This window comes from Galeopterus variegatus, unplaced genomic scaffold, assembly GCF_000696425.1.
Source record: "Galeopterus variegatus unplaced genomic scaffold, G_variegatus-3.0.2 Scaffold2684, whole genome shotgun sequence".
Lineage (NCBI taxonomy): Eukaryota > Metazoa > Chordata > Mammalia > Dermoptera > Cynocephalidae > Galeopterus > Galeopterus variegatus.
In genome coordinates, this window is record NW_007728795.1 from 203,489 (window position 1) to 216,913 (window position 13,425).

Consider the following 13,425-nt stretch of genomic DNA (forward strand, 5'->3'; position numbering starts at 1 on the left):
CTGCCTCTAAGCAACTCCATCCAAAAGGCACAGCTTTGGCTTCTACCAGTCCTGCTTCATGGTCTCAGCAGCTCCAGCCTTAAAGCTGCTGTGGCCCAAAACGCTATGAACAGTTTTTTCTTTTTCTCATCATGGCTTCCCCTGCCTTCATGAACTCTGTAGGTCTCTCCTTCTCTTCCCCTGAGCTCCCCCAGCCCTAGCTTGGCTGTTGTTACATTTTTGTAGTTGTAAATTGGTTGATTTGTGAGAGAGGGTTGCTGGGAACCATCCATTCTGGCATCTTGACTGGGACTCGATTTTTTCATACTTTAAAATGTATGTGTAGGGCCAAGCCCGTGGTGCATTCAGGAGAGTGTGGCGCTGGGAGTGCAGCAGCGCTCCCGCCACGGGTTCGGATCCTATATAGGGATGACCGGTGCGCTCACAGCGCTCACTGGCTGAGCGCGGTGCGGCCGGTCTCAAAAAGGACAAAAAAATAAATGCATGTGTAAAAATAGACATAGGTCTATAACGGCAATATCAGGCCCCCTTTTGAATTTCCCCATTACTGCCACAAGGTCTCAAGTTGTCAAACTAACATCTAATAAAAAATCAGAATTCCACATCTATGGAATAGAGACTAGTCTATTGCCTGGTTGGAGACCAGTCTAGATCTAACAATGACTGATGTCCCGGTAGCAGTACTCCGTGCAGGGAAAATTTTAAAAATTTCTCGTTTGTTTCCTAATATAAAGCCCTAGAGTATTCTGGGAAATGTAGTCTCACTGACCACTAACGGAACAGGCACAGGAGTATAGAAAAAGGTCTTCGTGTGTTTCTTCTGCGCATGTGCCTCCTGGCTCACCTCGCTGTCTGGGAAATGTAGTTTTGCCTTGCAATGACGTCACCCTCACGGGACTACTTTGGGACAGGGTTTCAGGGTTTTTACTGCGCATGTGCGGCTCTGCGCACTCCGCTATCTTTTGTGTGGAGATTTTGGGAGCTGCCGCAGTACCTACCCTGCTCCTCAGATTCTGAGGTTGGATTGTGCCTCCCTGAAGGTGGGTGTGAGGGTGAAAGAGGAGCCCCGCGGGCCTTGGGGGTGCTGAGGAGCGGGACGGTGTCTCAGCATTTGGAGGGCAGAAACGCCGGGGGCCTCGGGTGGGCAAGGCCTGACGTGTGGCGCGAGCGCGGACCTGGGCCGGGCCAGGAGGGGAAGGGGCGTCGGGTTGCGCCTTCCAGACGGTTCCAGACGGTTCCGTCAGAGGACGGCGCTGCCGGAAGGAGGGCTGGCTCTGCAGGTGTGCAGAAGCTGGTTCCAGATGTCCCAGGACGGGGCTCAGGTCCAGGGTGGCGACGGGAACGTGGGTGGGGGCGTGTGAAGATATTAATGGACTCAGGACTGGCTGCCCGCCTCTTTGAAAAGGAAAGAAAAAAACCTCAGAATTCAAATGGTTGGTGTTAGAAGAGCAGGTGTATTCAGCTGAAGGAGACGGCAGGCTACCCCATCTCAAAGATTTACGTTTACTGAGGTGTTTTTAAAGGAAGGTTTGAGGGAATGGAATGTGGGAGGCGAAAAGCAGGAGACGTGAGTTACGTGGGGTCTCTGTATGCATCAGGTACAAGGTCTAGTCAGGCTTCATCTGATTTCTGTTCTCATCTTCACTGTTGTCTCAGGACCCTGTAAGATTTGATTTGTGCCACTGTGCATGGCTGGTGCCCAAGGTCAGCTTCCAGTCGTTTGGCCTTAATCGTTTGTCAGAAGTCTTCAAATCTTAAAGAACTGTTAGCTTTGCAAAGAAGTAATTAGCTTCTCAGTCTTGTTTTCCTACTTAGCGAGTGAGATAAGAAAGTCAAGGGATGGGAAGCTAGAGTGGAGAGAAAAAAACTGTCCTTTTAAAAATTCTCCCCCATCTGACAAAGGACTAATATCCAGAATATATAAAGAACTCAAACATCTTTACAAGAAAAAAAAAATAAAGTGAACAAAAAAATAAATAAATAAATAAAAAATAAAAATTCTCCCCCAGCCCCCGCATCCCAGGCAGCTTTACTGCCCAACATGTCTTCAGTCCTGTTAACTCTAACAAAGACAGCGAGCCTGGGAGGTGTGCAGGAGGTCATATTCCAGCTCCGCCATCCAGGAAACTGGTACCGACCTATGGGACATTGACTTTACCCATCTGTAACATAAGCATGTTGATATTAGTGTAATGCCACCAGATTTCCGGAGAAATAACTGTGAGGCGTGTGCAGACAGTGTTACTCTGTGGCAGTTGTGTTGTGGGGTTTCTTGGTGTCTCTTCAGGTCAAGTTTCTGGTCACTCCTGCACTGTGTAGTCTGCCTAGCACTCCCAGTCTGTGTTTACAGATGTTGATATAAGACCAAATTTTCAGGGACAGTGACTTCTAGGAGAGACATTGGGGCATGGGATAACATTCTGCTTTTCTTTGGGGTACAGGAGCTATGACAGAGTTTGAAGGAGGGTGCCCTATGAATGCGAATAAGAATCCCACCTGGGCGAACATCACTGTGGCCTGGACCCTCTCAGGACTGCTTCAAAGCAAAGGCAAAAGAGTCCCAGAAAGGCATAGCTTTCACAGCCCACGCAGTTATTTAGTCTAGTCCTTACAGTGCATAGGAGTTGGCCGATAATACTGTATTCAGTAGCTATCTGAGACTGGGTGATATTGGAAGATTTAGTCCAACTTTGAAAAGGGAGAGTGAGTTTGAGAATAGGTAAAGACCTAGGAAATGTTAGTCACTGAAGAGGTTTGAAGGTGTTCTGTGGGGTGCAGGAATAACCTGTCACAGCTGAGAGGATCTGTCTGCAGTGCTCTCTGAACACACTCCCATTCCTTCAATTTTCCCTCATTGTTCTTAGTGTCTGAACTCTCTCAAACCCAGCCTATCACCAATTTTGGCATCTAGAGATATGCTGTTGGTTTTGCATCTTCATAGTTTCATTCTGGTAGTTCAGGAATATTTTGTGAGGTATTTCTATCTTGGAAGAAAAGTGAAAATAATTAGACATGAGGAAATGTGGGTTGCCCAGGGTCACATGATTTGTTGATCTTACATATGCTGACTTTTTGCCTGTTCTCCATTTTGCCACACTTTCATCAAAACAACTGTTTGTTCACTGTTGACATTACTTCTGTAATGCTGAAGTCAACTTAAAACAATGTATGCTTTAACATACGTTGCCTTACACATCCTTATCCTTTTTTGATCTCCAGTGCTTTCTGTGGATCATGTCACCACAAAGAGTAAATAACAAGTACTTCCTTAAATGTCAGTATTCTGTTCTTGAAAATCACCAATTTTGCCAATATATATGTATAGGAGGCAATTTTACATAAATGGGAAAATTAGGATACTAGTGTGCTTCAAATACTTCGTGGAGAGATCCCTATTTTCAATTATATTTTTCCATGAACTTTTGAAAGTACTCTGGTGCAGTTCACTACTAACTTATAAGAAACAGACACTTTTTATGTTTTTAAAGTAAACAACTTCTACATGATATTAAACAAAACAAAAAACCAGAAAATCTGGCACCATAGTTTACTGATGTGCAAGCAATTGGTTTTATTGGTTCACATAGCCTGCATTAGCACCAGGAGCCTTAATGAAGTCCTCTTAATTGACATTCATTGTAATTTTCAAAACTTGTCCCTGTGGTTTTGAAGGTATATTGATTGTATTTGGCATATAGTTTAAGGTTTTTTTCTCACGCATAATTTTGCTCAAAACATTGAGTTCTGGGGGCTTAGGTGTATCATTTAGCATTTGCCATGTAAGGAACAAATTAAAACCAAATGGCTTTAAAAATCTAGCCATTTTATTATGTTGAGGTTCTGTGAATCCACATTTTGGGTGTGTTTAGCTGGGCAGTTCAGCTTTAGTCACCTGGTGCCTTGACTGAGGCTGGTTGGTTCAAGATGGCTTCACTCACATATCCTGTGGTTTGTGCTGACTCTTGGTTGGGCCCTGTGTCTCCAAAAGTTTAGCCCCAGGCTTCTTCACACTATGATTGTGTTTAAGAAGGCAAGTATCCGTGGCCAGTTCTTGTCAAACTTATGTTTGCATGACGTTTGTTAATGTGCTGTTGGCGAAATCAAGTCAAATAGCAAAGCCCAGTTCATTGTCAGAGCGTACTACATGAGGGTTTGGGTGCTGGGAGATCCATCACTGAGTAATGTTATTGGAATAGTGTACCAAAAGAAATATACATAATGTGTATTTTATTTTATTATATTTTATTATTTTATTTTATTTAAAAAAGATGACTGGTAAGGGGATCTTAATCCTTGACTTGGTGTTGTCAGCACCACATTCTCCTAAGAGAGCTAACCAGCCATCCCTATCTAGGGATCTGAACCCTTGGCCTTGGTTTCAGCACCACACTCTCCTAAGTAGGCTATGGGCTGGCCCCATAATGTACATTTTTTACCTATGTGATCATGGGTAAAAGATGTTGGGTTGCATGATGCATACTAAACAAATATTTAGGTACATATAAATAAGATGTGTTCTAGTGGAAACACTGATCTGGAGTCATGTGTGGAGTCATTATATTAATATGAAAATAGTAATACAGCCTAACTATATTTCTATAGCATTAGTTTTAGCAATGACACAATGTGTTTTTCTTTGGTTTAAATGGTGAAGTTTTATTTTAGGTAATGTTGATTCTTGCTAAATCTGTAGGTAATGTATGTTTTTATTAACTCCAAAAATAAATTGTGTGTCTAATGTGTACCAATTAATGTACTTGCAGATGCACATTTAATGGGTCTTTGTTACAACTTATTGACCATAAAGGATTGTTGTCTCACAGGGTGGCTTCTTGTTTGTCTGTCTTTTCCAGCTAACGTGTACAGAGTTTTGTGCAGGAGAATCTGGGGTCGAGCCACAACAGTTCTCGCCTTAATCCACTCTATTCCTTCCTCTCCTGGCTAAGCTGCCAGAGTGCACTGTGCATTTCCAAGAGCAAGAAAAGATGGATAAATCTCTGGTGAGTTGTTTCTTTATTTATTCTTCATTTTTTTCACTGTATTACCTGGGTACTACGAGGAGCATGAATTAAAATGAAAAAGCAGAAATGAGTAAACCTCAGCCTGAAGGAAATGTACATATGTAAGGTCAAGTTTGCATGTACATATACAAAGATTTAATAACTCAGAGTATCTAAGTTGAATAAAAATTTGTCTCTGGTCTGTCTAATGTTATGTCAAAAAAGCAGATGCTTTTTTTACATGATTGGAGTGGACCTGAGAAGAGAATATACCGAATTCTCATGGGATATGAGGATATATTGGCACTAAATTTTGTTGTTGTTTTTAAAAAGATGACTGGTAAGGGGATCTTAACCCTTAAATTGGTATTGTCAGCACCATGCTCTCCTGAGTGAGCTAACCGGCCATCCCTGTATGGGGATCCAAACCCTTGTCCTTGGTGTTATCAGCACCACACTCTCCCAAGTGAGCCATGGACCAGGCCTGGCACTAAATTCTGAAATTCCATCTCTATTAGAATGTTTTTGACTGCCAACCTGCAAATAAACACATAGCTTTCCACAGAGGAAATGGTTGGTGAGTGCTAAGGCACATGTTGCTGAATAAGTAGACTGTAAGGTTTCATGTAATTTAAGACTTTCTCACCCACATAATTTTGTTTAAATATTCCAAGTTCTGGGGGCTTACATGTATTATTTAGCATTTGCTGTGTAAGAACAAATCAAAATGCAATGGTTTCGGGCCGAGCCCGTGGCGCACTCGGGAGAGTGCGGCGCTGGGAGCACAGCAGCGCTCCCGCCGTGGGTTCGGATCCTATATAGGGATGACCGGTGCACTCACAGCGCTCACTGGCTGAGCGCAGTGCGGCCGGTCTCAAAAAAAGGACAAAAAAAAAATGCAATGGTTTCAAATATTTGGCCATTTTATTTCCTTGAAGTTCTATGGATCGACATGTTGAGTGTACTCAGCTGGGCAGTTGTTATGCTAGCGTTACCTGGATGGCAAATGTAGCTTTAGTGACCTGGTGCTGTGACTGAGGCTGTTGATTCAAGATGGCTTCACTTACAAGTCCTGTGGTTTGTGTACAGATTTGGACGACTGTACTTAATTCATGGATAAAACATGGAATTATCACTTAAATTACAGCGAAATCCAGTGCCGATTCTGTAGTCTTTTTCTAACTTGAATCCTCTGCCACATTTGAAACTGCTGTTCGTGATCTCATGGAAAGTCTTCTGTGTTAGTTTCTCTCATGGCATTACCGATGGTTTTCTCTCTTCTTCCTTCTTCTTTCTTCTTCTAAACATTGCTCATCACAGGGCTTCATTCTGGGTGCTATTCTCACTGTGCTCTTCTTGACTGATTCATTCCTCTGTAGTTTACACTCTTGGTTCTCTTTAGCTTCTTCCCTTTTCTACTTCTTCTCTTTTCCTTGGGTCATAGGTTCGACTCGCTGTTGACTGCTTTTTGTAGCTATTCAAAAGGTACCTTAAGGTCAATGAATCCAAAATGAAAATGATATCTACTTCTTTTCTCTTACATGTGGTATCACTACGATCCATGCAGTGACCCAAGCCAGTGAAATGGGATGTTTTCTGGACTCTTCCCTGTTTCTTGTGTCTAATCCTTTGTGGTGTCAATTCTTGCTACTTTTGTTTGCTTGTTATTTTCATTTATTCAGATTTCTGTATACACTGCCTATATAGGGGGAGGAGGTGTTGGTACTTATAAAGACAATAACTTTGTTCCATTGGAAATATTCTTGTAAAACCCTGAAGGGCATGTTTCCTGGGTGATGAGATTCAATCCCTGGTGACCTGTGCTTCTAACAAGTACCTGTGGTGACATCCTTAATAGTCTGAGGGAAGAAAGCCTTCAGAAGTTAGTGGGACATTCATGAAGAGCCAATAAAAGGGCATGCAAAAAATAAAAACAGAAATTGCAGATTTTCATAATTTGTTCATTTTGCTTCTATAAATTTATGTCAGTGATTCTACGTGCAGTTTTTCCTACTGTACAGTTTTCTGTTCCTAGTTCAAGAAGACTTGTCATATTTTTAAACTTTCTTACATATTGTATTTTATGCTCCTGTTTCAGGTAATCACTTAGAAATGAATGAGAAAAATGGTTGTGTGCATTAGTCATCAGTATATTTATAAACCAAAACCATAGCTAATAGTCGGTTAAGAAAGAAAAGTGACAAAATAGTTAACTGAAGGTTGACATTCTCAGAGTTTGAGACGTAACATAAGATGTGAAATGCTCGCTTTATTTTGGACTTAATGTTCAGTGTGAACCTACATTCTTCTTGTTGCATATCACAGTACTGTCTATGGTTTCTAATGACTTGTTTGGTGTTCCAGTGATCAGCTGTGTAGCAAAGTGATACAAAACCAAGTTGCTTAGAATAAGAATTTCTTCCTTACTCTGTGTTGGAGTGTTGTGGGTAAGACTGTAAAAGGACAGTGTAGGTTGGCTGCTACATGATGTGTCTGGTCTCATATGGAAGAACACTAGTGGCTGGGGACGTTGGGCAGACATCCAGCCCTCTCTTTGTGGCCAGGTGGGCTTCCTCAGAGTCTGGCAGTCTCAAGGTAGTCAGGTTTGTCTGGCTTCTCCTACGGCAGTTGTCCAAGAGGCCCAGGAAGTGGCTCTGAGGCATCTGGTTATCTATACTCAGATACCAAGGCATGTCTCCTAACCCATTTTTTTAGTCAAGCACATCACTAAGAGCAGCCCTGATTCAAAAGGAAGACAATTAGATTCCACCTCTCAATAAGAGGAATAGTAAGACTTTGCAGCAGTCTTTAATAGACCACAGTTTGCTTTCTGGCCAGAAGTTTCTACCACATGCAAAATGTATTTTGCCCCTCTCAAGAGCCCTAGAAATCTTCTACTGTTATACCATTTACTGAAAACCCAAGTAAATCATGTCCAGTGACATGTTATTTTCATCTCCTCAACATGTGGCCAGCTCACATTGAGGACAATGGCATAAACATTTGGGCACTTCCCTTCAGACACAGTGGGTGGTAAGGGACAGAACCCTGCAGGCACTGGTTTGAGCAGTAGGTTTTGCACATTGGGCACCTGGTTTAGTTCTTTGATTAGGGCCTCATGTTTGTCTCTGGAAACAGTGTCTCCTACTTCTGCACTGTGCCCTCTGGGCTCTCACTATTCTCTGTCAACATCCATTTTTCTTAAATGCCTGTTTGCAGTTGACCAATTTCTTTGCCTATTTTTAGGTTATAGTAGTTGAAAACCCAATGACCCTTTAAGAATTTTTTTCTAATTATGCTCTTTAGGGAAATTACCCTTGTACATTTCTAAAAAGCACAGGCTTCCATTGTACTATAATCCATCATACCAATGCTACCTCTGTGTTAGGCCCTTTGTTCTCTGGCCTCGCCTTCTCTCTGAGGCAGCTATTTCTTAAGGAGTTTTATTTATCAGGCACTGTCTATGTATCACACCCTATCGTACTTAGAATAGTGGAAATATATATATATATATATATATATATATTTTTTTTTGTCCTTTTTGAGACCTGCCGCACTGTGCTCAGCCAGTGAGCGCACCGGTCATCCCTATATAGGATCCGAACCCGTGGCGGGAGCGCTGCTGCGCTCCCAGCGCCGAACTCTCCCGAGTGTGCCACGGGCTCGGCCCAGAAATATATTTCTTAAACAAAACACTGTAATTCTTGAAACAAAGTAGTTTGTGTCTTTGAAAATATTTTGTTGGAAAAAACTTGTGTTGAAAAGTAGTTTTCTTTTAAACTCAGCAAATTTTGGCTCTATTTTCCATAAAAACAAATACTATGGGTTTTCACAACCACATGACCAGCCGCACAGGATATTCTGAAAGGTATACTACATCTCATATCTGAACAACAATAATCATTACCATGAATATAAAGGAATAATATCCATTAATAGAACAAAAATGCTAATATTAAAGAGAAAAAAATCTTCTATCTAACCACCTCAAAAAAACAACAAACACAGAAGACAAACTATAAAATGGAAATAAAGGAACAAGAGGTATTTCAAACATACAAACAAAAATCAAAATGACAGGAGCAAGTCAACATATTTAAACAGTAACTCTTAATGTAAATGGATTAAATACCCCACTCAAAAGACACAGACTGACTGATCGGGTTAATGATAAAGGGATCTATCCAGTAAGAAGAGATACTAATCATAAGTATATATCCACCCAACATTGGAGTACCCAGATAACTAAGGCAAATGCTATTAGACCTGAAGAAATAGATAGACTCTAATATTATAATAGTTGGGGACATGAGTTCCCCTCTCTCATTACTGGACACATCATCTAGGTGAAAAATCAACAGGAACACATGATTTAAACTGCACTTTAGACCAATTGGACTTGGCAGACATCTACAGAACATTTCATTCAGCAACTACAGCATATATATTTTCCTCAGCACAATGAACGTGCTCAAGGATACACCACGTTAGGTCACAAATCAAGTCTCAGCAAATTTTTATAATTGAAATTATTTCATTTATATTTTTGATAGCAATTGATTTAAACTAGAGATCAATAACAAAGAAAGCTCTGGAAAGTTTACAAATATGTGAAAATTAAACAACAATCTCCTGTATGACATGGATCCAAGAAGAAATTAAACAGGAATTCAAAAAGTTTCTTGAAAGTAATGAAAACAGAGACAAGTCATACCAAAACATGTGGGATACTGCAAAAGCAGTACTGAGGGAAATTGATTGTGATAAATGCTTATATTGGAAGACTAGACGGGCTGTAAATAAATATTTGAACACTACACCTCACAGAATTAGAAAAATAAAACAATGACAAAAGTAGTAGATAGAAAGAAATCATTGGGCCGAGCCTGTGGCGCACTCGGGAGAGTGCGGCGCTGGGAGCATAGCAGCGCTCCTGCTGCGGGTTCGGATCCTTTATAGGGATGACCGGTGCGCTCACAGTGCTCACTGGCTGAGTGCGGTGCAGCCGGTCTCAAAAAGGACAAAAAAAAAAAAAAGAAAGAAAGAAATCATTAAATCAGATCAATACTAAATGAAATAGAACCCGCCCCAAATGATACAAATGATCGATAAAAGGAAAAGTGTTTTTTGAGAAGATAATAAAAATAGACACACCTTTAGGTAGGCTAACAAAATAGAGAGGACACAAATAATAATCAGAAATGAAAAAAGACATGAAAACCGTTACCACAGAAACACAAAGAATCATTGGGCACTATTATAAACAACTATGCAAAAATAAATTTGAAAACCTGGTCAAAATAGAGAAATTTCTGGACTCAGAAACTACAAAGACCGAATCAAGAAAATATAGAAAACTTGAACAGACCAATACCAAGCAATGAGATTGAAGGAGCAATCATCAATCTTCCAACAAAGAAAATGCCAGGACCAGATGGCTTTCCTGCTGAACTCTACCAAACCTTTCAAGAGGAATTAATACCAATTCTCTTGAAACTATTCCAAAAAATTGAAACAGAGGTCATTCTCCCAAACTCATTCTGAGGCAAACATCACCCTGATCCCAAAAGCAGATAAAGACACCACCAAAAAAGAAAACTATAGGCCAATATATTTGATGAATATAGATGGGAAAACCATCAGTAAAATATTCACAAGTAGAACATAGCAACACATACAAAAAATTATACATCACGATCAAGTAGGATTCATCCCAGGGATGCAAGAATCATTCAACATACACAAGTCAATAAATGCGATACACTCCATCAACAAAATCAGGGAGAAAAACCATATGATTATCTGAACAGACATTGAAGAAGCATTTGACAAAACTCAACATCACTTCATGGTAAAGTGAGTCAGCAAATTAGGTATAGAAGGAAAGTATCTCAACATGATAAAAGCCATATATGACAAACCTAATGTCATTGTCATTCCGAATGGGGAGAAGTTGAAAGCTTTTTCTTAAGAATGGGAACAAGACAAGGATATCTACCCTCAGCTGTTATTTAAGTACTAGCCAGAGGAATCAGGCAAGAGAAAGAAAGCAAGGGCATCCCAAACAGAAAAGAGAAAGTTGAATTATCCCTGTTTGCAGAGATAGTGATACAGAAAAGCCTAAGAAGTCTGCAAAGAAACTCTTAGAGTCAGTAAACAATTTCAGTAAAGCAACAACATGCAAAAATCACTAGTGTTTTTGAAGTAGCAGGAAAAAAAAGTCAAGAAAGCTATATTCCATTTACAGTACTCAGCCCCAAAATAAAATATCTTGGAATACAGTTAACGAAGGATGTGGAAGATCTCAACAGTGGAATCTACAAATCACTGTTGAAAGAAATGAAAGAACACAACAAAAAGTGGAAAGATATTCCATGCTATTGGATTGGAAGAAATGGATTAAAAAGTTAAATATAAGACTTGAAACTATAAAATTCCTAAAAGAGAAGTTATAGGGGAAACAGTTCTGGAAGTAGGACTGGACAGAGACTTTATGAATATGACCCCCACATCATAGGCAACAAAAGGAAAACCAAATGGGATTATATCAAATTGAAAAGCTGCTGCACAGCACAAGAAACAACAGAGGAAAAAAACAACCTACAGAGTGGGAGAAATTATTTGTAAACTGCGTCTGATGAAGGATTAATATCTAGAATATGCAAGTAACTCAACTTAAATGCAGAATAACAAATAGTCTGATTTTAAAAATGGGTGAAGGAGCTGAATAGGCATTTCCAAAAGGAAGATATACAAATGGCCAACAGATACAGGAGAAAATGCTCAACATCACTCAGCATCCAGGAAGTGTAAATCAAAGCCACATTGAAATACCATATCATTCCAGTTAGACTGGGTACTATCAAAAAGGCAGAGAATAACAAATGCTGGTGAGAATGCAGAGAAAGAGGAACCCTCCTATACTGTTGGTGGGACTGTAAATTGGTGCAGCCATTATCAAAAACCATGTGGAGGTTCCTCAAGCAATTACAGATAGAACTGCCATATGATTGAGCAATCCCACTGCTGGGTATATATTCAAAGGATTGGAAATAATTATGAAGAAGGGACGCCTGTACTCAATGTTTATTGCAGCTCTATTTACAGTAGGCAAGAGTTGGAATCAATCTAAATGTTCATTATCAGAAGACTGGATAAGAAAAATTTGCTATACTTATACAATGGAATGCTACTCTGCCTTTAAAATGCATGAAATATTGCCATTCACAGAAACATGGATGAATTTAGAAAAAAATATGTTAGGTAAAATAAGCCAGGTACAGAAAGAAAAATTTTGCATGTTCTCACTTATATGTGACAGCTAAGAAAATAAATAACTTAAAAATTAAATAAGAGAAATATACAACAATCACAATATTGTTCTTCAGGTAACATTAAAATTTTGATATTTCCCTGCCTTGGACTGAATGTCCCCCCCAAACTTGACCCCCTCGGTGACAGTGTTAGGATGGTGGGTAATCCTATTAGACATTGAACTTCAAGAGTAGAAAACAGAAGTGAGGTTACTAGAAAGAGGAAATGCTCAGGTGGATGGGGGAAGGGAGGTATTTGTAAAGGGTCACAAAAATCGATTACACTGTATATAGAACATACTAATTGTCCTGATTTGAACATCACCTATTGCACATATATTGATATCCAATTCTTTATCTCAAAGATATCTACAATCAACTATGTTGCAATGAATAAACAATTTTTTAAAAGTTTTTTTATTGAACCTTCACTTATTTCTTTCATTTTCCTTATGTATATCTTGATTCTAACCTATCTTTTTTCTTCTTCATGTTTTCCCCCCCCACACTGCTTCCAATACAGGTGTACTGGCAACAGATTCTCTCAATTTTTGTTTCCCTGAGAAAGTCTTTATTTTTTCTTCTTTTTTACAGGTTGATTTCATAGTGTACAGGACTCTATGTTGTAGAGTTCTTTAATCTACTGTTTGGATATTTCACTGTACTCTCTCAGTTACACAGATTCTCAGGGGATTTTGGGTGTAATTCTTACCTTGTTTCTTTTTAGGTAAGATATTTTTTTGTCCCTCTGGCTTCAGATTTTTTTTTATTATTTTTGATTTTCTGAAGTTTGAGAACTACATGCGTAGGTATAGATTTTTGGCATTTATCTGATTCTGTGCAATCTTAACTCCCTTGATCATTGGTTTGGTGCCTGAGATTAATTTGTGGAAGTTCTCAGATATTATTGTTCTGTTTCTTCTCTTGTTTTTCTCCATCTCTCTTCTGCTGGTTTTCTCATTACTCTGTATTACAATTTTTGACATTGTCCAACACTCTTCACATATTATGTTCTGTTCCTTTTGTCTTTTTCTTGTGTGTGTATGCTTTTCAGTTTTTTTTTTTTTTTGTCTTTTGTCTTTTTCCGTGTCCGGCAACGGATCGCAACCCTC

At 39.6% G+C, this 13,425-nt stretch overlaps 1 protein-coding gene across 2 annotated transcripts in view; it reads left to right on the top strand.

Moving 5' to 3' along the window:
• Positions 1-4,985: 4,985 nt before the first annotated feature.
• The window catches only part of LOC103598624 (zinc finger protein 717-like), a 22,284-nt gene continuing 13,844 nt past the window's right edge, over positions 4,986-13,425 (top strand). For both annotated transcript variants that reach the window (XM_008582661.1, XM_008582660.1), the window contains exon 1: positions 4,986-5,000. In XM_008582661.1, the coding sequence (XP_008580883.1) occupies positions 4,986-5,000 (15 nt within the window). The remainder of the gene's footprint in view (positions 5,001-13,425) is intronic.